The sequence below is a fragment of the Ceraceosorus guamensis genome, assembly GCF_003144195.1.
Source record: "Ceraceosorus guamensis strain MCA 4658 unplaced genomic scaffold IE81scaffold_85, whole genome shotgun sequence".
Taxonomy (NCBI): domain Eukaryota; kingdom Fungi; phylum Basidiomycota; class Exobasidiomycetes; order Ceraceosorales; family Ceraceosoraceae; genus Ceraceosorus; species Ceraceosorus guamensis.
In genome coordinates, this window is record NW_020290080.1 from 200 (window position 1) to 22,061 (window position 21,862).

The 21,862-nt window shown below is 57.3% G+C and overlaps 9 protein-coding genes across 9 annotated transcripts; 3 read left to right on the top strand and 6 right to left on the bottom strand.

The window, feature by feature from the left end:
- Positions 1-950: 950 nt before the first annotated feature.
- On the bottom strand, positions 951-3,693 carry IE81DRAFT_325981 (hypothetical protein). Its single transcript, XM_025514684.1, has one exon. It carries the CDS (start codon positions 3,268-3,270, stop codon positions 1,441-1,443), a length of 1,830 nt encoding a protein of 609 aa, XP_025367131.1. The 5' UTR covers positions 3,271-3,693; the 3' UTR covers positions 951-1,440.
- A 943-nt stretch (positions 3,694-4,636) lies between these two features.
- IE81DRAFT_247186 (hypothetical protein) lies at positions 4,637-6,117 on the bottom strand. The gene has a single exon (XM_025511284.1). It carries the CDS (start codon positions 5,962-5,964, stop codon positions 4,717-4,719), a length of 1,248 nt encoding a protein of 415 aa, XP_025367132.1. The 5' UTR covers positions 5,965-6,117; the 3' UTR covers positions 4,637-4,716.
- An 871-nt stretch (positions 6,118-6,988) lies between these two features.
- IE81DRAFT_325984 (hypothetical protein) lies at positions 6,989-7,504 on the bottom strand. Its single transcript, XM_025514685.1, has 2 exons — positions 7,357-7,504; positions 6,989-7,293 (listed from the first exon to the last, which is right to left on the bottom strand). Exons 1-2 carry the CDS (start codon positions 7,477-7,479, stop codon positions 7,000-7,002), a joined length of 417 nt encoding a protein of 138 aa, XP_025367133.1. The 5' UTR covers positions 7,480-7,504; the 3' UTR covers positions 6,989-6,999.
- A 2,493-nt stretch (positions 7,505-9,997) lies between these two features.
- On the top strand, positions 9,998-11,294 carry IE81DRAFT_349669 (hypothetical protein; the record flags this gene model as incomplete). The annotated part of the gene is made up of 3 exons (XM_025516426.1): positions 9,998-10,115; positions 10,198-10,589; positions 10,665-11,294. The coding sequence occupies 3 exons, from the start codon at positions 9,998-10,000 to the stop codon at positions 11,292-11,294; spliced, it is 1,140 nt and encodes a 379-aa protein (XP_025367134.1).
- A 1-nt stretch (position 11,295) lies between these two features.
- On the bottom strand, positions 11,296-12,518 carry IE81DRAFT_325986 (hypothetical protein). The gene is made up of 2 exons (XM_025514686.1): positions 11,842-12,518; positions 11,296-11,730 (listed from the first exon to the last, which is right to left on the bottom strand). The coding sequence occupies exons 1-2, from the start codon at positions 12,306-12,308 to the stop codon at positions 11,661-11,663; spliced, it is 537 nt and encodes a 178-aa protein (XP_025367135.1). The 5' UTR covers positions 12,309-12,518; the 3' UTR covers positions 11,296-11,660.
- Positions 12,519-13,905: 1,387 nt separating this feature from the next.
- IE81DRAFT_247244 (hypothetical protein) lies at positions 13,906-14,802 on the top strand. Its single transcript, XM_025511285.1, has 2 exons — positions 13,906-14,340; positions 14,460-14,802. Exons 1-2 carry the CDS (start codon positions 14,049-14,051, stop codon positions 14,690-14,692), a joined length of 525 nt encoding a protein of 174 aa, XP_025367136.1. The 5' UTR covers positions 13,906-14,048; the 3' UTR covers positions 14,693-14,802.
- A 2,412-nt stretch (positions 14,803-17,214) lies between these two features.
- Positions 17,215-17,821, bottom strand: IE81DRAFT_349672 (hypothetical protein; the record flags this gene model as incomplete). Its single annotated transcript, XM_025516427.1, has 2 exons — positions 17,215-17,295; positions 17,372-17,821. The coding sequence occupies 2 exons, from the start codon at positions 17,819-17,821 to the stop codon at positions 17,215-17,217; spliced, it is 531 nt and encodes a 176-aa protein (XP_025367137.1).
- A 153-nt stretch (positions 17,822-17,974) lies between these two features.
- Positions 17,975-18,337, bottom strand: IE81DRAFT_349673 (hypothetical protein; the record flags this gene model as incomplete). The annotated part of the gene is made up of 1 exon (XM_025516428.1): positions 17,975-18,337. The coding sequence occupies one exon, from the start codon at positions 18,335-18,337 to the stop codon at positions 17,975-17,977; it is 363 nt and encodes a 120-aa protein (XP_025367138.1).
- Positions 18,338-20,018: 1,681 nt separating this feature from the next.
- On the top strand, positions 20,019-21,054 carry IE81DRAFT_331948 (hypothetical protein; the record flags this gene model as incomplete). Its single annotated transcript, XM_025515281.1, has 2 exons — positions 20,019-20,841; positions 20,927-21,054. 2 exons carry the CDS (start codon positions 20,019-20,021, stop codon positions 21,052-21,054), a joined length of 951 nt encoding a protein of 316 aa, XP_025367139.1.
- Between the last annotated feature and the right edge of the window lie 808 nt (positions 21,055-21,862).

Here is a 21,862-nt window from a genome sequence, read left to right on the forward strand (position 1 = left end):
GACACGAGTACGGTAATTGTCAGCGCGCGCGCGTTGGCGAGTGCCAGTGCCCGTGCAAAGTGTCGGCTCATCAACAGCTGGGGTGCGCACTTTGCTGCGCGCTACAAGGAATCGAATTTGCAGGCCCAGACTCTGTGTCCATCGTGTGGCTGTTGCCGCGAAATCGCGCAAGCCGCAAGAACGACGCAGCGGAGCGAGAATACGTCCCTCCAGCCTTGTTGCTTGCGTCTTGCCATCGTCTCATCTCTTCCCTCGCTCCAGACGCGCGCGCGCACGGAGCGAGGGAAGAGGGGGGGGGGGGGGGGGCCTTCGCCTGCTTGACCTGTCCCTCATTCCCGCTCTCCCACTTCCATTGCTTGCATTCGGGGTCCAGATTATGCGCGATTCTGATTCTAACTGCTCTTGCTGCCTGCCTGCCTGCCTGCCTGCCTGCTTGCCTGTCTGCCTGCCTGCCCCAGCTGCTTCGTCCACTGTGGCGTGATGGTCGGGAAGCAAAAGAGGGACCGGTTCCTTTGAAGCGCGCGCGGTTGTATGTAGGTATGCCACCAAACGCGCGCGCGCGTCTCGGGCCAGGCCAGCATGCAGCTCCTTTGCGCACGCGCTGCAGACCGGTGCGCGGGGCCGCTCGATCGCCGCGCGAGCACGCGCGCTGAATGACTGCACTCAATTTTGAATGACTGAATGGCTGAGCTGCAGAGCGCAGCGCGTAGCGCGTTTGCCTTTGCCTTGATTTTCAAATCTCGATTTCAATCAAAATCTGGAATCTGAATCAAATCTCGCGTCTCGAGTTGTATCGGGCTGCTGCATCACGTGATTTTACAGCTGCACGCGCTCAGAGCCGAGTCGAGTGAACGCGTGGATTTCTTCGAGTCGATCGTGAAGCATCCAGAAGAAGAGCGCGTGAGGCGGCGTGCTCGTGCTGACTGAAGGAAGCATCACATCACGCTGCTCACGATTGCATTCAGACACGCGAGTCGAAGGCTGAACAGAGAATGAAGTAAGAAGCATCGATTGGAATGCCGCGAGCGAGAGCGGGTCAAGCGACAAGCGCGACGTGACAAGAAGGGGGAGCAGGACGCATCGCGTGCAAGACGGGATCATACACTACTGCGCAATCAAGGATTCGTTGGCGTGCACCATGGCTGGGCTTCTATAAGTCTGTCCGCCGTGCGTAAAGATCGTCTGGGCGGTGATCTCGGTGCCGTTGAGCTGCATGGCCAGCTGAATCTTGGCTTCCACGTAGCGCTGGCCTGTAGGCGACGTCTTGACGGGCAGCGGCATGCGCATGGCAAAGTGAGACAGGTCAATCTCGAAGCGACACAGCTCCTCGCTGCGGGGGCGGGGGCGGGGGGTTGCTGCGTGTCAGCACAGAGAAGCAGCGATGCGATGTAGCATGCACGCACGCACGCAGCGCACGCACGCAGCGCACGCGCGCAGCACTCACAAGCCTTCCTCTTCGACGAATTCGGGAATGTGCTGCTCATCATCATCATCTCCATCCTCGTCTCGATGCACGAACAAGACGACCTCCTTCATCGGCGGCGCACCGATAGGCCACGTCAAGTTGAACGGCTCAATGTGCTCCGCTGTAGTGGATGCGCTCTCTCCCTTCCTGATGATGGGGGCGAACACGCCGGGCAATTTCCAGCGGCCATCTTGACCTGCAAAGCTCAGGTGCTGCCTTTCCACGTGACCTGGCTTTTCGGGTCGGTAGAGAGCGTTGCATCGAATGCCCAGCGACATTCTCGCAACTCGCGTAGAGACCATGCCATCCAACGACCAAGCCACTGCACCGGAAGCGACCGCTTTGGACAATGCTCCATCCGGCTTCGTCATGCGCACCAAGCCGCCCAATCTGTTTTGCAGCTCGGACCTAAAGTAGGCGCTCTCGGAGAAGCCGCCTACCATGGCGACTGTCAGCGGACCTCGACGCCCGTTGGTCTTTTGAGCCTTGTCCATGATGCTGTTGCACGTGGCTTCGATGCACGGCTCGAACAAGGCCGCCATCTCTTCGCCAGTCAGCTCCAAGAGACCATTCTTGATGCCCAATTCCGGCTCATTGTCCCTGAAAGATCCCACCTCGAGGAGCATGCTCTGCGAAGGATTGCTAAAGAGCTCCTTGACGCTGGAGCAGAACTTCAATTGCAGCTGCAACAGTTGCGCCGGCTCGGCCCAAGGCGTGCCGGCCAGCTTCTGACGCAGAAGCTCGGCAGCTCGACGATCGATGACGGTGCTGCCGGCCATGAGACAGTCGGACCTGGCGATCTCCTTGACCAACAGGCAAGGAGCAGTAGCGGTGACCTCGTACGTCGAAATGTCGACCGTACCACCGCCAGCATCGCAGACGAGGACTTGCTGGCCCACCTCGTCCATCCAAGCGCTCGATGCGGCGGACTGCGAACAAAAGTGGATGGACGCTTCGGCTTCAGAGACGAATTTGACAGCCTCTGCGCTCTCTGCAGCGACCAGACCCGCATCGACGCAGCAGCGCCTCAGAATAGCTTGCTGAGCTGCTTCCCATCCGTTTGGAATGGTGATGACGTAGCTGGTGGATTGCGCAAGCTCGCACATGAGCTCCATGGCATTGGCGTGTCGGGTCTTGATGTGCTCGCCGACGCAGCGCACCATGTAGTGCAAGAAATCGGCCAGCACCTTTTGCGGCTTCAGTCCGAACGGGATGGGAGCCAGCAGAGGGTTGGACGCATCGTCTTGCGCGACCGACAAGGAGAGGTGCGCGGGCTTGAGATGCAGCTTGAACCACCGCGCCACCTGACCACCTGCATTGGCAAGCTGCATAGCATTGGGCGCAAAGGAGCACTCGGCGCCAAAGAAGCAAGGCACGCCTTCGACGCTGTAGCCGACCTCGGTAGGCACTTTCGAAGCTCCATTCGCTTGTCCAGAGAAAGCCGTCACCTCTGCAATCTCGGGCGTCTTGCCGGGGGTGAGGATGCAGTAGGATGCGCCAGAGTACGTCGTGCCCAGATCCACGGCGATGACCAGCCTCTTGCTCTGTCCGCGGTACGGTAGCCAGTCTTTTCCGCGGCGGCGCGCTTTCGTGTGCTCGTCGCGCGTCGGATCGAGAGCGTGACCTCCGCCAAGGGGAGGCATTGGCGCCGCACCAGCTTGTGCGTGCATCGCGAATGGCGTGGTCTGAGGTTGACTCCAAGCGCCGCTTTCAGAGAAGCCCGAATCGCGAGCGTGCAGGATGGGCTTCTGAACGGGTGGAGGCGGAGCTTGCAGCTTGTTGGAACGCTTGAAAAAGTTGACCATGGTGGGCGTGAGTGTTGCGATGGTGAAGAGGGGTCCCAGATGCTGGAGGCAGAGGACATTTGCTCGGCCATCCAAACGTTTGCAGCAGGCTATATGAAGGAATATGTGCTCAGCAGTGCTCGCTCTCTCGGGGATGCTGCGACAACGACAAACGCTTCTGTCTGCTAGCAAGGCGCGCGCGGCGATTCGGATGGACGACGCGCCTCGAAGCACTTGCCCCGCGCAAGCTGTGATCATCGTATCGCCTATCGCTCAGCAGCTCCATCAGCATCGCCTGACCGCGCTGCTTTCTCTATCAAGAATCTTCTGCTCCGAACCCACCTTGCTACCCGCTCCCTGTGGCACCTATTCCTCCGCGCCTAGGCGTGCCCATCAGAAATCCAGACTCTTTCCGCCACACGCGCAGCCCGGTGGAACCGGTCCCTCGCGCGCGGAACGGGTCCGCGCGCTGCATCCCCCGCCTCGCGCGCGTGAACGGTGCGAGCGCGCGCTCCGTGGTGTGTGGGCGAGGTGCGTCCGACGAGAGCGGCTGATGATGAATCGTGAATCGCAATCATGCACAAGGAGGCGCGCTAGCTAGAATTTTAGCATCGAGCAGTCAAGGCCGGCCATTCACGACTGGCGAGCACGTCCAGCTACTCGGTAGGCTCCTTCGTGCGACTTGCTCGAGAGCGTCGACTGTGCAATACTCAACGAGTCGAGTCGCAATGGTTAGCAGCGCTAGGCGAAGAGGCAGCGGTCGTCACATAATATGCGAGACGCCGTATTGAATGTGGCCGGCACAAGACATCTTTAAGACAAGGATAGAGTCAAGTGCATATATTGACAGCGAAAGCTATTCGACCCAGGGGCGCGGCACTGGGACAAGGCAGCGAGGCATACAGAGGCGGTGGTCGTCAAAGGAATCGGAACGGTGACATTCATGCAGAAGCAGCGGGGAGAAGAATCTTTGGCTGCGTAGCTGTAGCGACGGTGGATTGGAGCCCAAGAGCGACGGTAAGGGCGGAAGTGCTTGCGGTTCCACTAGCGCTGGTGACCGTGATCGCAAAGTTGGCGCTGGACATTTTCTCCTTCAGCTCAATGACGAGCGCGATCAGCATCTTGACCGCCTCCTCGAGTCTGGCAAGCTCCTTGTTGGCTTTTGCGCTCGCTGCGGAACGGCTGCTCTCAGCACCAGACCAGACGAGGACGTCGGTGAGCGCGCTGATGGCTTGTTGAACCGTGCTTCGCATAGCTGCGCGGCCTTGAGAGTCGCCGCTAGCCTCGCGAAGACTTGCGTGTGCCATGACTCTCCAACGAGCGGCGCGCGCCTGGTCGAATTGGCGAAGAACGCTGGCTTCCAGGCTTGCGAAAGTGTCATTCTCCGAGGCTTTGCCCGCGAAGCAGCTGCGGACGAAGCGACGTGTCAGTCGTGGCGGCGAGTCGAGCGCAAATCAACGAATGAACTCACAAGGGCTGGCAAAGATGCTCGACGAGGACGGCATTGACGACGTGCTTCAACACATTGTCCAGACTTGCCGTCTTCTTGTTGGCGACGATCGAGCTGAGTGCAGCTCTCGCAAAGCTCGGCACGCTCTTTGGCAGGTTGCCGCTGCTCTGAAGGCGCGAGGCGGTAACGTCGTTGCCGTGGTCAGCAGCCCTCGAGAGCGCCATTGCCGTCTGTTCGAGCCGTCGATTGACGCCGCTCAGCTTGTCGACGAGCTCGCGCTCGCTCAGCTTGTCCAGCGTATCTCCAAAGGCGCTGGCCGCGTTTCGTTCAGCTTCGAGCGTCTTGATGCGCTGGCGTGCAGTCTCGAGTGCCTTGTTGTTTGGACGCTCCGACTTGTACGGCAAGACGGTCATGCCTTCAGTCCCCTTGTCCGTGTATCTGGCCAGGTCGCTCTCGTGTGCTCGTTGGATCGCAGCAACACGATTTCTGTGGCGACGGCGAAGGAACCACAATGCGAAGAGGGCGCCGATGAGCAGGCCTCCGAGGAGACAGCCAATAGCTGCGCCTACAGTGGCGCCAGTGTTGGACTTGCTCTTTTCTTGGGGTAGATGCTTGGTGGTGCCTTGCTGGTCGTTGGGGTCCGAGCTTGGGGCAGCGCCGCTCGTACTTGGCAGAGTCGTCTGAGGACTGCTTGTGGGTCCCGCGGGCTTTGTACTTGACGAGGACCGGCACAGGTCTGCATTTGGATAGCTTTCACACCATTTCTGCAGCTGACCTGCTGCAGAGTCCGCTGTAGGCGCCACTAGAGTAGTAGTGGTTGCTTCGGTTGCGCTGCTCGAGACCACCTGCGTGGCCACTAGCTCGCGCGTCTGGCCGAATGTGCCAGAGAATGCAACATTATCGAGCGTGATTGCGAATTCCTGTCCAGGGGTTTGACGCTTCTCGAGATGAGCAACTTCACCACCGTGAGCTTTTTTCTGGACGAGGGGCATTTTGGGGCCTTGAGGAGCGTCAACAGCTGGAGAACGCGCCTTCAAATGGGCCGAGGAAGCGCTGCCGGAGCTCAGCACTCCCATCCTCTCTCTGCGAGCAGCGGGCACATCATCTCGCTTCTTGAGCTGAAGAATGTCCGACTTGGCTCCAGAAGAGACGAGTTGGTGAGATTTTACGGAAGCCATCTTGATTCGCGATGCAAGGGATTGAAAGAAGGTAGGGTGGGCGCACGAATAGGTGAAGGTGGATGGAGTCTCAGTGCGCCGATACATGAAGCTCAGTGGCGGTACTTATAGCTGCGTCTTCGAGGTCTCCAAAGCTCGCAAGCGTTTCCGCGCGTAAGCGTAGAGTGCAACATTTCGAGCCTACGGACTTGTCCTTCTCACGCAACGGGAGGAAAAGGCCTGGACTTTTGCGACCGTGTACCGCCCTTGGCCCGGTGTCGCTCGCTCAATACCTTCCCGACTGGCATGTTAGCGCGCGGCTGATCGTCGAAAGGATGAATGCCGACTCTGATTGCCTTGGTGATCCGCAACGCCTCGCAAGCGGGAAAGCGGGGCGGAAGGACAGTCAAATGTTAACCCAGCAGTTCCCACTGTGGCTTGTGGCGATTCCGTGTCTCGTAGTCCAAGCTCATTTCCACTGATGTATTGCTCAAGCGCGCTATAAGCGGGCTGCCATTGCCTTGCTGTGAGTCCAGACTCGCGAAGGAAGATTCGTGATTACGAATGTGCTGGCGGGAGAGGGACCGGTCTGAGGAACCAGTTCCAGCGGGAAGGTTGCGAGGAGAGGAGCTTCTGGTGGCGCGCGCGGCGGGCTCGTGCTGCGCGTTCATGCAACGAGCTGTGTGTGCGGTGCTGCTGCTGCATGCACGCATGCATACACGCACGTCCCCCGTGGCGCGTTTGGGGACACGTCCGTCCCAAGGCCTCGCTCAAAGAGCCGTGTGTGTGAGTGCTTCGTACCCCTTCGCGGGATGCACGCGACCGCGCAGCAGCAGTGTCAGCAGCACGATACGATCCATGAGAGTCACGCGTATCAATGTTGCGACCAGTCTGAGGGTGAGCGCTGGGCGAGTGTAGTGCACTCTCCTACAATTCGGTGGCAGACTCTTCCGCTGCTTGACTGGGGCGGCACGCGACGGAAAGCAAGCCGTCAAGTCGAGCACACAAGGACATTGGTCGTGGCTCAAGGGGCGTGGTCAATGCACAGACGCGATGCGGAGCGCCGCGCGGCGCCGCAAGTCAACACACATGTTGACGTGTGTAAAGCGCACTGCACAACATCAAATTCCAACGAGGCGGTGCTTAGGATGCAAAGCGTACAGTGGCGAATGCGTGATCTTCGGGATGAGAGAAGTCGAGAGGCGGCTCCGAGAAGCACTGGTCGCAGAGGTCAAAGATTCTGTCCGCTCGCTTGCAATCCACGCATTGCAGCCTGATGCCCAAGATGTCTTCGCCGCAGCAGTCGCAGTACGCTTCGTGCTCTGTGAGCGAGAGCTTCCATTCAATGTGACAGAGCTCATCCGCTTGTACGTCCGATGCGGGACGGTACGAGATAAAGTCGTGTGGATGCCTGATGCCGGTGTAGCATGCTTCGCACTGAGAAGGACAATGTAGGGCAGTGAGTAATGGCAACCGTGCAATACTCCTACTCGCACTCACGAGGTCAAAGTCTGGACACGTGTCGCAGCTGTAGCGAGTACCGCAGATACAGCCCAAGCAGCTATCGCAGAAGCGCCCGAGATGCATGGCTTGAAGGTCGTGCGCTTGGGCTTGCGCTTGCATCTCCTTTTGCACCTTTTGCTCCACCTTTCTTTCGTCGTGCGCCTCTCTGAGCGCTGCGATCTGGCACGCGGTGCACTGTGTAGGTCGAGAAAGGTCAAAAAGTGCGTCTGCAGGTTCGACTCCTCCTCACTCACCAAGCGAGCATCGCTGCACGTGCTGGGAGTGTACTCGAACGAATCTCTGCAGCGCGTGCACCACGCAGTCACGCTGAACTGGGACACTGCGCTGGCTTGCCCTTCATCCGGATGAGAGTGCGCTGGCTTGACAGAAGTCCACGAGCTGTGAGGTTTGATTGCCGCCGATGCAGCGAGCAGCGCGGTTCCCGCGCCTGCGGTCGCCATGATCCTGCTAGAATTGGTAGATGCCAACCAAGCAAGCTCTTCAAAGGCAACAGGAAGCGCTTTGCTTCCGCCCGTGTATAGAGCCTCGGCGATGAGCGAACCTGGATGGGCGGCAACTTGGTGCCAGGTGTCTGCGGTGGCGCCGGCGACGCTCTGGCGCGACGACAAAGTTGCGGCGTCAGCAATGTCATCTAGCCGAGCCTCATGCAAAGGCTGCCCCAACATTGCTCACTTCTTGACCCATCATCACAGAGGTGGCCCCGTTGCCTGCCGCTTGAGTCACGCTGTGCGTCGCAGAGTCTGAGAAGAATTGAGTGGACAGAGCGTCCAAAGAGCTGCTGAGCGCAATCGACAGAGCGGCCCAGCCGGCCGTTTCGAGCACATCTTTTCCTGTCTGCTTGCGAGGCTGCAAGCCTCGACGGTATATCCTGTGCCGGTCCGGTAGCCGTGTGAGTAAGGGCTGCGCGACAACACCTTCGCAATCACTTGCTCGCTCACTCTTTGAGAAGCGTCTCGACTTTAAAGTTGGCTTCGATGGCTCTGTAGAGCTGCCAGGAGATGTGAATCACCGCTCCAGGCACCGTAGCGCCCATGCTCGCGACACAGTGAACAATGTGGCTGCCGGTCCAGAAGCCGGCAGAAAGCGCGACTTGTTGCTGTGGCCTCCGGCGCGTGCAATGTCAGACAAGGGCTATATCTGCAGTCACCGCAGCGACCCACGACGACTCACGATTTCTTTGCGGAAGCGCAGTTCCTTTTCGAGGAGATGGTCATTGCTGTACTCTAGAATACGCGCTCTGTACTTTGACTTCCACTGGCCGCTCAAAGGTACCCATCCTGCGCGAGAATGCGCTGTCTCTAATCAGCGCAGCCCACGTAGCCACTTGCGCTCGCACTCACCCGCTACTTTGCCCATCTTGCTTTCGAGTGATCTTGCGATGGGGGTCCGTTGACGACGTCTTTGACGAGATGATCAGCGTCGATTGTCACGTCTTGAAGTGATGGTGAGCAACGACGAGGTAGACGAGAAACATTCCAAGGTCCGCGGCGCCTCACGCGTTCCGAAAGCGACCGAAAGCGACTCGATAGACTGACTGCGCTCGCGGAACGTCATGTGCCGACTAGTTGGCGTGCTGACGAGCGCAGAGACACGCCCTGTCTCCACCCAGTATCCTTGAAGCATGGCACACTGTAGTCGAATGTTGTCCGAGGGACTCGAATCGTCGGTCAAGTGAGGCTAAACGTGTGGCTTTGCAGCAATCGTGCAAATGCGTGGCTCGAACGCGCCAAAGGAAAGTCGGAAACTCAAGAAAGGGTGGCTGAGCTTCAAAGAGTGGCTGTGTGCAAGTGCGAATGGTGAGTCGAGCGAGCGTGATTGGATACGGGGCCACGCCATATCTCTGCTTGATCGTCCCGATCCATTCACATTCAGGATCGACCGACCGACCGCCCCTTTCGAGGACCGGTTCCGCCGTCGTGCATCATGCCAAAGGTCCGCTCTCTGCATGCAGGAACGCGAAAAAAGGAACCAGTCCCGACGGGAGCCCGCGCGCGCGCGGCGGCCAACAGGCCAAGAAAAGAGGGCCGCGCGCGGGGGCTGCTGCTGTGGCATGCGCACGCGCACGCGCAACGCGACACTGTGCGGCGGCGCGCTAGTCGAAGCGCACGCAACACGCAGACAGACAGGCTCAGCGAGGCCCACCGTGCGTCGTGCGTGGTTGCCGGTCACGCGGTTTGGGATGTCCAGAGGACCTGTTCCACATCTCGCAAGCTCCCCGCGATCAAAGGGCCAGACTCTGCGCTTGGGCTTCCCGCTGACCGCCTTGATAGTCTAGACTGATATGTAATCCAGGGTGACGCCTTGCGGACCTCGTATCCACACGAGAGAGCACGTCGGACTTTGGTGATGCCGACTGTGAGAAGGAGAGAGCGTGAACGGTCGTCTCCGTGCATGGCGTGTCTGCAACGCTCTTCCAAAGCTCATTCACGCTTCGCCAGCGACGCCTCTTGCAACGCCATGTCGGGACTCATCGACGCTTCTATTTCGATCTGCAAAAGTACTTAAGCAAGGCTTGCGAGGCTCCAATTGACCATCTCCCCATCGACATCCAGCGCGCCTCTTTTCCGCTTGACCTCAACATCGCTTCCCCATCCTCTCCCTCAAAATTCACCTCAACATGCGCTTCGCTGTCCTCCTCGCTTCGGCTCTCGCCTTGGCTGCCTCTCAAGTCAACGCCTTGACCATCAACATCAACTCTGCCAGCTGCACAGCCATCAACTGGAGCATCCGCCTCGGTAAGTGGGGCAAGGCGTCGAACGTGATCACAGTGACTCCACTGACATCGCAGGCACGCCGCCCGATCTTGACGACTTGCAGACTCGCGGGAAGAATACGTGCAAGCTTCCACCCTGCGCTTCTACGCCGCTTCGAGCGACTCGGATTTCGACTCGTTGCACTCCGACTTTACCGTCAGCGCCAATGGAGATGTCAAGTCGTACGGTGTTTGGTACACCTTTACGACCTACGTCGATGATAGCGATCGCCCTGCCGGCACTTCATGGCAAATGGGAGCTGGATTGATCGACTATCAAAACAACTTTCTTCCTGCCGCTGACGGCACCAGGCTCATCGTGTACGGCACCCGCACTGTTACCGGCTGCGACGCGGCGCCGACTCCCGTTTCCACGACGCTCTCCAGCTCGTCCGCATCGACATACAGACCCACATCAACCGGCACCTACACGCCCACGTGGTACCCTACTCCCCTAGTGAGTAGCACTAGAGCCGGTCGTGCTTCACTGCATGATCTTCTGGCTGATCCGTCATTCTGTCAACCTTTGCAGCCAGTCGAGCAAGAGACGCACGGCGTTCCGATCGGTGCAGTCGCTGGTGGCATCGTCGGTGCTGTCCTGCTGCTGCTCGGCGCGGTGATCTGGCTGATCGTGCGTCGTCGCAAGCTGAAGCAAGAAGCTCAAGCGAGCGGTGCAAATGTCGGAGGCAGCGCAGCAGCTGGTGGACAAGCAGGCGGCGCCTTTGTGCCGGCGGGCGCGGCCATGGGAGGAGGAGCGGGAGCGGAAGCAGTTGGCACGCCCGATTTGGAAAAGATGGAGAGCGCATCGGGCCATTTCGGTCATGTGCCCACGTTGGCCTCCAACGGAGGTTGGGCCACCGACAACCGTCGTCCGCCATCGCAGTACACCGCAAGCACGGCTGGCAGAACGAACAACAACAACAACAACAACAATAGCGCATTCTTCACTTCGCCACCCACCAGTCCTCTCATGGCAGCGCACAATCGTCCCATGTCTCAGCAAAGCCTCGCTGCGCGCCCCATGAGCCCGGCCAACAATCCTCTGTTCGGCAACGCGCCAACACCAAATGCCGTCGCCAACAATGCCTGGCATCCCGAGCCAATGGCAGCCAACACCGCTCACGGCAACAACCAGCTCGCAGAACCAATGACGCGATACTGATGAACGGATGGATGGATAGGATTGCACATACCTGCGCCACTCGTATCTCCCAAGTCACCGGCACGTCCCGCTCAAGCTCCATTCCTCGTCGCCATTGTTGCCCCTGTGCTTCCTCGTGTAGATCCGCATGCCATTTCGAGCCTTGACCGATACACTTGACCCCCGCAAGAACGGATTCTCCGCTTTCGGCCAGCTCCGCGTCACCCTTCGTCTCGCAATGCCATCCATGAAACGATCTTGCTGCTTGCATGCCGAGTCGCATACTGCATCGAGCCGGACTCATGTTTGGATGATGTGCGCGGAGCAAGAACAGGTCCTTAGCGTGTTGGCACACCATGTTGACTGCGTAGCGTGTATGCGCGCGAATCAAGCTTGCCCGGGCAAGATGGCATCCACACGCTCTTGTGCGAGGGGCAAGGGGACCACAAGGTACTCGCTGGTCAGGCGTCCAAGAAGGAAGCAGATGACTCAGCCCGCAGAGCCAATCCAAGACGCCGAACCAGAATGACTGCAGCGCACCGCTCCGCGCACAGAGAGACCAACTCACATGAGACGCGTAGCTGCTTGCTCCTCGGTGCTGAGCTCGCCCTGCTTGCTGGCCTTGTACAGCGGCAGACCGTCACGGAGGACGTTTTGATAGAAGCCGCTTCTCAAAATGGCCAGCCTCACGCAAGCCCTTAGGGAGTCCGCCTCGTCCTTGGCGCTGCCTATGTTGCGCAGAGCATCGTAGCGCTGCCTATATTCAGCGTGCGCTTGAGGTGTGGTGATGAGGCTAAAGGCGTTGATGCCATCCATGGCATCGTTTAGCGCATCCGAATGCTCCTCCTCGCGCGGATCGCCCTCAGGAAAGTCGCCACCAGGAAGCTTCTCTGCCTCGTCTTCTAGGCGGTGCAACACCTCTCCACGCGTTTGCGTAAAGATGGCCACCACGTCGTACGTCACTCGCACAAAGGTGGCGCTGTCCACCGACGTGTCCTCAAAGGCGATTCGCTCAGGGAGCGCAACTACGCTCATGCTTGCGATGCTTGCGATGCTGTGTTTGGCGTGTCTTACTTTGTGTATGCGGCGTTGCGCGCTGAGGGATGTGCAAGTAGCCTGAGCAGGTGATGTCGATGTCGATGTCGATGTCGATGTCGATGTGGTGATGATGTGATGGTGGTCAAGCAAGGTGTGCAGGCGTGTGTCGGGTGGTTGTGGAGGTGGTGGTGAGGAGGAGAGGGATGTGGGCCGCTGCCTTGCAAGCATTCAGCAGTCGCGCGTGAGTGTCTCTGGGAGACAGTGGATGCGCATCCACCGCCGCGGAGCTCCGCTTCTGACAGACTCACGACTGAACTCGTGACTCCATGCATTGGTCGGCGAGTGCTCATCGCGCGGTGCGTGCGCCAAGGGAGAGACTAAAGCTGCATGCATGCATGCATGGAAGGGCGTCGTGGGCGTCCGTCGTAGGCGTCCATGGAAGGGTTTGATTGTGATTTCATGCGCACGTCAGTGATTGCTCTGATGCAGACTTTGCTGCCGTCCAGCTGAGTCAAGAGTGTGAGTCGCAATCACATCAAGATCGAGTGTGAGTCACAATTCTTGATTGTCAGCCATGCAATCAATCACAAATCACGTGAATGTGGATGTCCCGCGCGCGCGCGCGCGCTTGATCGTCTGCGCATCAGGCAGCATGTCACGAGTCTTGAGTCAGAGTGGCGCTGAGCTGCGAGCGACATCAGCAATCTGAATGTGAATTGCATGCATGCGTCATGCATGGGCGCACACGAAGCGAGACTTGCATTCATGCTGCATGCATGAACGCGGCGCGATGCTGACCGTGGGCGCGCAAGCATGCACCAGCAGCACAGCCTCGTCGATGTGAATCGTGAATTGCCTAGGGTGAAAGTCGAGCAAATTGAATGGTGAATCTTGGCGGTGCTGCCCGCGCCCTCAGCTGCGCCCCGATGCAAAGGATGCGCCAAGAGGCACATTGGGCGAATGTTTGCATGTGCCCACGCGCCATGCATTCGTGAGTTTGATTGCCATGCCTCGCAGGCAGGCAGGCAGGCAGCAGCAGCACTCATCACCTCTGCGTCGACAGTCACACGATTCACATTGATCGCAGTGGCCAAGTCGTGGGTCTTGCTGCTGGCGCGACTCAGCAAGCCTTCATGCGCGCCCATGGTGACGTGACGTTTGCTGCGTGCATGCAGTGCAGTGCATGCATGCATATATGGGCGTTGCAATCACGAATCTTGCATCGTCAAGCGTACTCTGACCACTCACGTACATGCGATCTGGGGGGGGAGGGGAGGGCCGGGCGCGGCAAGGATGGCGCCGTGCAGTGCGAAAGCGTTCCTGTTGTCCCACGACCCCTTTGCCTCGACTCCCTCGGCGTCTCGGCTCCTCGGTGCATCACGTCTCGACCACTCAATTGGCGCACCCACCATCACCTCGAGCTCGAGCTCCCTTCAGGCGTGATGGTGTAGCATTCAAGATTAGGAAGCGCGGCTGCATGCGTGAGATCCATCCTACACTCGTCACGCCTCGACCAAAGGGTATAAAGAGGGCAGCCATCTTGGAGCAGATCGTCGACTCCTCTTCGCACCTCAATCTCTTCATAACAAATATCGTCTTCTTACTTTCTTCTTTTGGTCCCTTCGCTTCTGCTGGTCAGACGTCGGACATTTACCCAAAAACGCTTTTTGGTTTTCTCTTTCCAATCTCGCAAATCGCTCAACAACGTGCAGCCCTGACCCTCACCGCCGCATCAATATGAAGCTCAGCTTTGTGCTCCTAGTCCTTGCCGCGACACTGGCCACCACCGCCTTTGCTACGCCTATCAAAATTTACCGTAACAGCAGCGCTAGGAAGCAGGCTGTGCCCCCAGGATCAATTCGCAACAAAGAACTAGAAGAAGGCAACCCGGATGGCAAACCGGAAAAGGGAAAGCACATCCCAGCGCAAGCTCCGCCTGGTGGACCAGAAAAGGACTGTGGACTCAGCTGCAACACAGACAATAAAAATCTCTTCAAAGGAGAGCACCTGCACAGTCTGGAGACTAACGGTGAGTCTCGCATCGCGCCGTCCTTGACAGAGATGTACGTGCAGCTGACTCAGTTTCACATTTCTCCCCCCCTTCGCTCGGACTCGTCTTGTTTGCGAACTTGAACGCCGTGCTACAAGATATCCCCCCGAATTCCGGATTCAAAGCCACGGAAGATGGAGATGACGGTAACCATCCCCCCGGCCACGTCACCTTGAAGACCACACAGGACATGAACAAAGAGGAGGTGAGTGGAGGCTCGCCCAGCGCTCCTTTTCTACGCATGCAGATCCTGACGACGACGACGACGACCCGCTGCCTGGTAGTACACGGAAAAAGTGAACGCTCTACCTTGGAAATACGAGGAGGGTAAGAACCCGGACGGCAAAGTCAAGCCTAAGCCTGCGCCGGCGAACAAGGATGGCCAACCTCAGCCTGCGCCCGGCCCGGCGAACCAGGATGGCAAACCGCAGCCTCCACCGGCGCCGGCGCCGGCGCCGGCTCCGCCCGCGCCGCCGGCAGGGCCAGCAAGGAGAGCCTTCACGACGCGAGGTCAAGCGTCCGCGCTCTTCGATGGCGGTCGCCAGGCCCGGATGCTGCAGGCGCGAGACGCCGCGGGAACGCCTTACTGGCTGATCGTCGAGGCTTGATCATGTAGCATCGTCGCTCTTTATTCCACGCTAGCAGAGCTGTTCAATGCGATGAAGCTCTCGTGTCGCATGCATGCGTGCGCTAGCTACACATCTATATGCGTGACAGCTCCCTCGAGTCAAGATCATGTACATCAACTCACCACAAAGACGATTCTGGCCTCGTGTCGCCAGCGCCTCGCCAGTCTCTGAACGATCATGAATGTCGCTTTGACCCTAACGCTCTGTGTGAAGCTCCGTGTGTCAGGGGATCCGCGTCTGCCGTCTCGCCAAGTCGCTTTAGACGACGCCAAATTCGCTGCGCTCCACCGCTCTCTGCGACACGAGATCGCTTTCCACCCCGTCACGAATCACAAACCGCAGTTGTGCACGTCGACGGCGCGGTGAGCACTTTCCGACATCAGAATAGCGACAAAGTCGCACGATGAAAGTGTGTGACAGGCGGACGAGAGTTGCTGCGTCTCGAAGCGGTGAAGAGTGATATGAATAGACTTGCGAGACGCGCTCGATGCGGGCTCGAGGGGCCATTCTGGGTCAAGGCGCGGACACTTGCGCGCGCGCTCGCAAAGGGGAGCGCCTCGCCCGGAAAGAGCGAAGACGAATGAGCTCGCGGCGCGCCGAACGCCACGAATGGCGAGAGACTGTTGCGAAGGGAAGCGCAAAAGTCAGTCTTCTGCTTGAGATGTCCTGCCGCAGAGCTTGGCTCAGAGAAGGAGCATTGCGTTCGTGGCGGGGGGACAAGGTTTCCATTGACCTGCATTCTCCGTGATATGTTCGCCGCTGTGCTTGCGGCAGTCTTGCGCGATCTGTGAGCTTGGACATGTGTTGCAACCGTTGTATGTGAGGCGTTGATAGCTGAGTAATTGGGCTCTCTGACCATGTCCGGCACCTTTGGTGAGCGCACAGTGTACAGCGCGAATGCGCTTCGTACGGAGCAACAATCCAGGCACATTTCCAAAGTATAGTCGATTGCAGCTGTGACGCCGTTGGGCTCGAGGGGATATTCTCGTGCCACTTGAGAAGGCGATGAAGCGTGGCAAAGTCGTGCAGGAACGGCAATGCATTGGCAAACGCACGTCCGAGCAACACGAAAGGGCCACAAACGAACACCTAGAAGAATCCGTGTCGCGACGGTCTGGCTCGGACTACCCGCGTCCCGGCCCTAGCCTCTTGGCCACGATTTTCTCAGGATTGCAACTCCAATGGTGGAGTCATTGTTACACGCAAGCACGCGCACGGGAAAGCAAAGTGGGTGCGGATTGGGACACATTTGCTTCGATAGGAGCGCGACGAGAGCAGACGTCTGCGACGTAGCAAGCTTTGGTGACTGCGTGGCATAGAGCATCGCATACAGGACACAAACAGCACGGTGATTTAGAACCTTAATAAGTTTAAGGACCTAGAGCACCTAGACTAGGAAGCATTATGGTACGGGTCAGCAGAGGTATGACAACTAGTAGAAGAGTAGAGAAGGTCGCGGTAGCTTAGAAGTGTACTAAAAGGTATTCATTTGCGCGTTGTGGACACACAATTGTATCCGCAGCAGCACATTTATAGCACCGCAGGCGTAGCACCGCATTTGCGGACCGCACGCGACCATCGCAGCCGAGCCTCGCTTGAGAGCAGCATTCCGGCAAGTTTATGCGCATTGCAGCAGCTTCAAATGAAGCTTGCCACGCTGCATTGCTTGGCTGTGATCTTATCCGGAGCGACTTGCAACCCTGTGATGAGGCTGCTAACTTGAAGGACCTGCTGAAAAGGCGCTTGCCGTGCTCATTCCGCAACAATTGTGCTAATGGGAGTACTAGATGAGCACCACAGGCTCAGCATGAAGACCAGCCAACACCACCAGAAAGTAGGTGCAGCATGATTGCATGCATTATCCTTGTGTGAGCAGCACTGTCACCATCACCACAATGCATCCAAATGCTGAAGCTGCCAGAGCAGTGCATCTTACTGATCATCCAGCAAGCAGGTGGTGCCGGACACGTCGATTCTCGCAACTGCCTTCTTGCTGGACTGTGCTCGTCAAAGAGGGATGGAGCCAAGATTGTCCAAATTGCTGGATGTTGATCGGCTTCCTTGCAGAGTTGGCGTTGTACCTGCGGGACAGCGCGTGCACAGTCGCGATTGAGTCAGCAATTGCAAATGCGAGACGCTTGACGCGCATTGTGAAAGCAAGACGTGCGCATATACGCGCGCAGCCACGCGCAACTCACAACCAGCCAGTGACCTTCTGACCCCATCACCTTGTGAGCCAAAGCGCAAAATCCACAGTGACCATCAGAAAGGGGGTTGTAGACTTGCTCCCTGATGCCCAGTTGGACTAGATGTGAGTCATCAGGGAAGCGACAACGTAGCAAGTCTGACCCTGTGTGCTTGGTTTCTTGAACAGCACTGACGCAGACCAGCGCATCCCAGCCTAGTGAGCACACAACATCCCAGCAGAGATGCACAACCTTGACTTGGAGGAGCATGGTGGCGCATCTCTGCTGGGATGTCCTGCGCTCGCGCTCGCGATCACCGCCGCCAGTGAGATCCTCCACCCAGAACAATTCGATACGAGGATCTTGAGGGGTCTCTTCAGCCACAAAGGCACCAGGGGTCACTTGCAGGTGACGCAAAAAGGGCCAGCGCGTCAAGTGCCCAGGATGCGCAATGCCGTTTGTCGTGGTGATGCTCGCAATGTTGGTCACCGCCGCATCTGGCTCTTGTTGGGCGCGCTCGAGCTTGATGCACTTCTCGAAGCTGCCCCACGTCCAAGAGCGCTTGTTTGGTGACCACCTCCAATTTGCTCCTTTGTGCTGTGCCCCCGCCTTTCGAACCCTTGTCTTGCCTTGAAGCAGGTCCATATCTGCTTTGCTGACGCCTGCGCGTTCCGCCACCAGTCTTTGAGCAGCCCACCAAGCCACTTCTCAACTGGCAGACTGAACTCTTGCAGGAGCAGCAGAACCAACCTTTGCCACGACATCCTTGGCATATCTCCATGTGTTGCCTGTAGACATTCAAATTGGGGGTGGTGGTGGTGTTGTGTCCAGCGCAGTGTCCACAGTGTTGTTTGCGGTGCTGTTGAGCGCATTGTAGAGCGCAGAGGTGTGCATTGCAGCACCGTCCACCGCCACCTCTTTGCTCATTGCATCATCATTGTTGCTGCTGCTCCTGATCAGGATCACAGTCCCAGAGTCAACTTTGGTCTGGGGAATGCGCCTTTCAGATTCTTGTTTTGAGTGCTGCAATGTGGCGTCATCTTGCACGCGCTTGGCTGAGATGACAATTGGGAGGGGCGGTGTCAAGACCACTTCTCTTGCCCTCTCTTTTCTCTCAATGTCCTCCAATTGAGTTGCCTTGATGCAAGTTGGTAGTTTCATGCTCACGATGATGGATGTGTTGAAGAGTGAGTGTGATGTAGATGGTACATGTACATATATGTGTGTGTGCATGCACGTGCGCGCGCGGCGGGCACGTGACAGGTAGATGCAAGCCAACCAGATCAGATTGATCATAGGTCATTGAGCTACTCTGCTGATGCTCTGGTTGGTGTTTGAGGGGGCGTGCAGGGATGTAGGGGTCATTGCGCGCGTCCTTCTCTTTCTCCTGTAACACGTATTCTTTGCTTGGCAGCGGCATATTTGCGCTCTTTGCACCTTTTGCAGCCCTTGCGTTTGTGGTGGTTTGCTGCAACTTATTGCCTCTGGATAGAAGCCCACATGTAAGCTGCAGGGCATATTTGGAGCATATTCAAAGCCTCCAACACACACAAACATTGTCATGATGCTGGCCCAAATCTCATCTACTGTACGCTGCTCCCCAATCACCTTCCATTGCTTCACCCTCACCCAGTCTTTGCTAGTGGCATACCACTATCTGTACTCCCGGCTTCTCAACTTGTATATCTCATCAACGAGTTTGTTTTCCCATACTTTACTTGCACCCTCAATCCATTCTGCAGGCAAGGTGAGCAGGCCAAGTGAGCAGGTGCAAGCATGGTGAGCAGGTGACGTAAGCGGGTGCAAGCAGTGTGCGCTCTCTGCCACGCCATGCAACGCACCCCTCGCAACAGCCACTCTCTCAAGGTCAAATTTGCACCTTGCTTGCTCTCCAGCCCCTCAAGAAGTGCCTGCATGCTCAACACACGCGAAGAATGCAGCACCACTCAAGAAGGTCAGCACACTGTCAGACGCAGCATGGTGACCCGGCCGCCGACCCTCTGACTTGGTCAAGTGGCCACTGCGGAAGGTCCTCAATCCTGGGTTTGCGCAAGTGACAACGCAGCATGGCTCCTTGTGTGAAGCAGACAATGGACATGCGCACGCCTGCCTGCAACGAACCTACGGAATGAGGCAGATGACTACGGCCTACACAGTATTGGTTGCGGACAAGGACCAGACTGGTATCAGTGCAGCTCATTCTGTGTGATCATCTGGCAACCAAAACGGTGTGGTCTGCAAGACCGATCATCTGGTCTGGAGCTGACACATCCTGCTCTCTTGCTTGCTGCGGGCTGACGCAACGGTCATAAGAGTGATGTTGGAGCAAGGAGCATGATAAGAAGATGCAAGAGCATGAAGAGGCGCTTGATCTGGTTGTGTGCAAGCTCTGTGAGCATTACAAGGAGAGATATGTGGTCACCTGGTGTCTCCCAAGGAACTGGGCGGTTCTTTCCTTGTAAGGTGTAGGGTGCAAGAGGGGCTGAAGGCCGTGCGTGGGTCTAGAGGGCAGTCACCGCACATCAGTGATCGCATCAAGCATCAAGCAAGGGCCCGCGTGTCGAGCAGGCACGCACACAATTCACTGGGCGCGGCGCGTGCAAACCGATCCGCGCCCTGCCGCGTGCACACCAATCCGCGCCCTGCCACGCAGATTCACAACTCTCCTCCACCATCATCGCCACGTCTCGCCACCATGAACACCATCAATGCTCCCACTTCATCTAAACAATGACATATCACGTGTCTGTTTGTCGACACGGCCGTCAAAGAGACGCTCACAATTTGCATCACAAAGGTCTTGCCAGGGTGGGAGGGCGAGGGTGCGGGCGAGAGTGCAAGCATGGGCACGCACCTCAATGATCACATTCCCTTGCTGCCGGCTCTGCCTGGTGTGAAAAACAAGGGTCAGCACAAGAACTTGCAAGAGGGAAAGAAGCGCAAGGTGGATGCCGCCCCCACTGACGCATACAAGGAGATTTGTTTGATTTGGGGGTATGAAGTCTCTCCCTGGGCTGATGCCAATGCTCACGCCATTTGTCACAATATCATCCTCACCGATGGCAACAATGTGATTGTGCAGCGCATCGGCCACACTCCGTACGATCACTGGGCCGCCCACAAGCGAGATCTGCAAAAGATGGCCAAACTCTGCTCTCGACTGGACACGATCAGCAACGTTGAAGGGATGAGGGCAGAGCTAGTGCAGCTTGTTTGCAACAACTGGGAGCATCATGAGATGGGCTCCTTGCAGTATGGACCAGACTCAAGGATTCATTGCTGGCTGCACAGTCCACAGATTCTGTGCGCACTGTACAACCTTGCAAGAGACCCTCTTGGGTTTGATCCCGCTTCAAACCTCTGGCCATGCTTCCAGCTGGATTGTAATGGTCAGCACTACATTTGCAAGGATCTGCTGCCTCTCAGCAATGAGCGTCTTGTGGAGCACGAGAAAAAGTGTCTCTGGGACAAGCCTTGGACATTGCTTCTGCGGGGAAGAGAGGGCTTCATCAAGTATGCTGGTACTGTGCACCACAACTTTGATGGCAATGGACCGGCAGCCCGCAACAAGGAAGACAATGCCCGCTTGACTGCGGCCACTACCCGTCTATCACGTTGGGCCACAGGCAAATGGTCCTTGTATGCACTTGTCAATGAATTCCCAGGTGAGTTGAGGGACACAAGAGGGGCGTGCGTAATCCACAGTTGAGTTGTGGCTGCTGTTGTGCTGACAAGGCAACTTCTTTGTAGACTCCACTGTTCTAGAATGGCAACATTCTAGCGCAGAGCAAGATGCGGAGCAATTCTCATCAGCATCCTTGGTCCCCTCTCCGCCAACTCCAAAAAAGGTGGATTGCATCTCCAATTCAGCCCCTTGACGCCATTCTGCAAGGCGGCCAAGAACCTCTTTGTCTCTGCAGGTGTTACTGCAGGATGGCCTCCTCTCTCCTTGCACTCAGCAATAGAAATTATGATGCAAGAGCATTGTGATTTTGTCAACGGCACAAAGAGGCGACCCCTCAAGCGCGCTATTGACATAGCTTCTTGAGCGTCCAGCACAATGCCTTTCAAGTCAATGATCATCATGAAGGATGTCACAGCAGAGGACTTGAGGAATGACGCAGACAACTATGGCCTCCACAGTGTGGGATGCGGACAAGGTCCAGAGCGGTACCAGTGCAACCTCACCCTGTGTGACTACGCAAGCAACAACGTACAGAATGGCGTCTGGCGTCACTACGTTCCACCTGCCTACAGTTGACGGTCCATCATTGACTTTTGGCTGCACAGTCTGGATTGACGTGCCCCAGCCTTGCACATAGTGATGTGTGTCCAAATGATTCTGCTTGTGAGTAGCCGTGGCAGTGATTTGCGAGGCCAATTTTGTAGGGATCAGTATGGGGGGAGATGATGGTGTTCAGTCAAAGAGTACGCATACATGGTGATCGATCTATAATTCACGCACACACCAATCATCTGCTTACACATGCTGCTCTCTTGCTAGGCCAGCGCAACCGTGATCAGGGTGACTTTGGAGCAAGTGGCCTTCTACATGTATGCAGAATTGAACTCTCTCTTGGAGGAGTTTGCCGTATGTGCAGGAGATCAACTTGTCTTTGATGTGCTCACTGGAGTCAGGGACATCTCCCACTTGCCCAAGGTGCTCCCCCCCCCCCCCCCCCCCCC

Excerpts from the sequence above, each read along its gene's own strand:
- IE81DRAFT_325981 (XM_025514684.1), bottom strand. The coding sequence starts at position 3,270 with ATGGTCAACTTTTTCAAGCGTTCCAACAAGCTGCAAGCTCCGCCTCCA.
- IE81DRAFT_325984 (XM_025514685.1), bottom strand. The coding sequence starts at position 7,479 with ATGCAAGCGCAAGCCCAAGCGCACGACCTTCAAGCCATGCATCTCGGG. Across the intron at positions 7,294-7,356 it reads CGTGTCCAGACTTTGACCTC|TGCGAAGCATGCTACACCGG; the intron begins GTGAGTGCGAGT and ends TGTCCTTCTCAG.
- IE81DRAFT_247244 (XM_025511285.1), top strand. The coding sequence starts at position 14,049 with ATGAAGCTCAGCTTTGTGCTCCTAGTCCTTGCCGCGACACTGGCCACC. Across the intron at positions 14,341-14,459 it reads GCACAGTCTGGAGACTAACG|ATATCCCCCCGAATTCCGGA; the intron begins GTGAGTCTCGCA and ends CCGTGCTACAAG.
- IE81DRAFT_325986 (XM_025514686.1), bottom strand. The coding sequence starts at position 12,308 with ATGAGCGTAGTTGCGCTCCCTGAGCGAATCGCCTTTGAGGACACGTCG. Across the intron at positions 11,731-11,841 it reads CAAGCAGCTACGCGTCTCAT|CGAGTACCTTGTGGTCCCCT; the intron begins GTGAGTTGGTCT and ends ACGCCTGACCAG.
- IE81DRAFT_247186 (XM_025511284.1), bottom strand. The coding sequence starts at position 5,964 with ATGTATCGGCGCACTGAGACTCCATCCACCTTCACCTATTCGTGCGCC.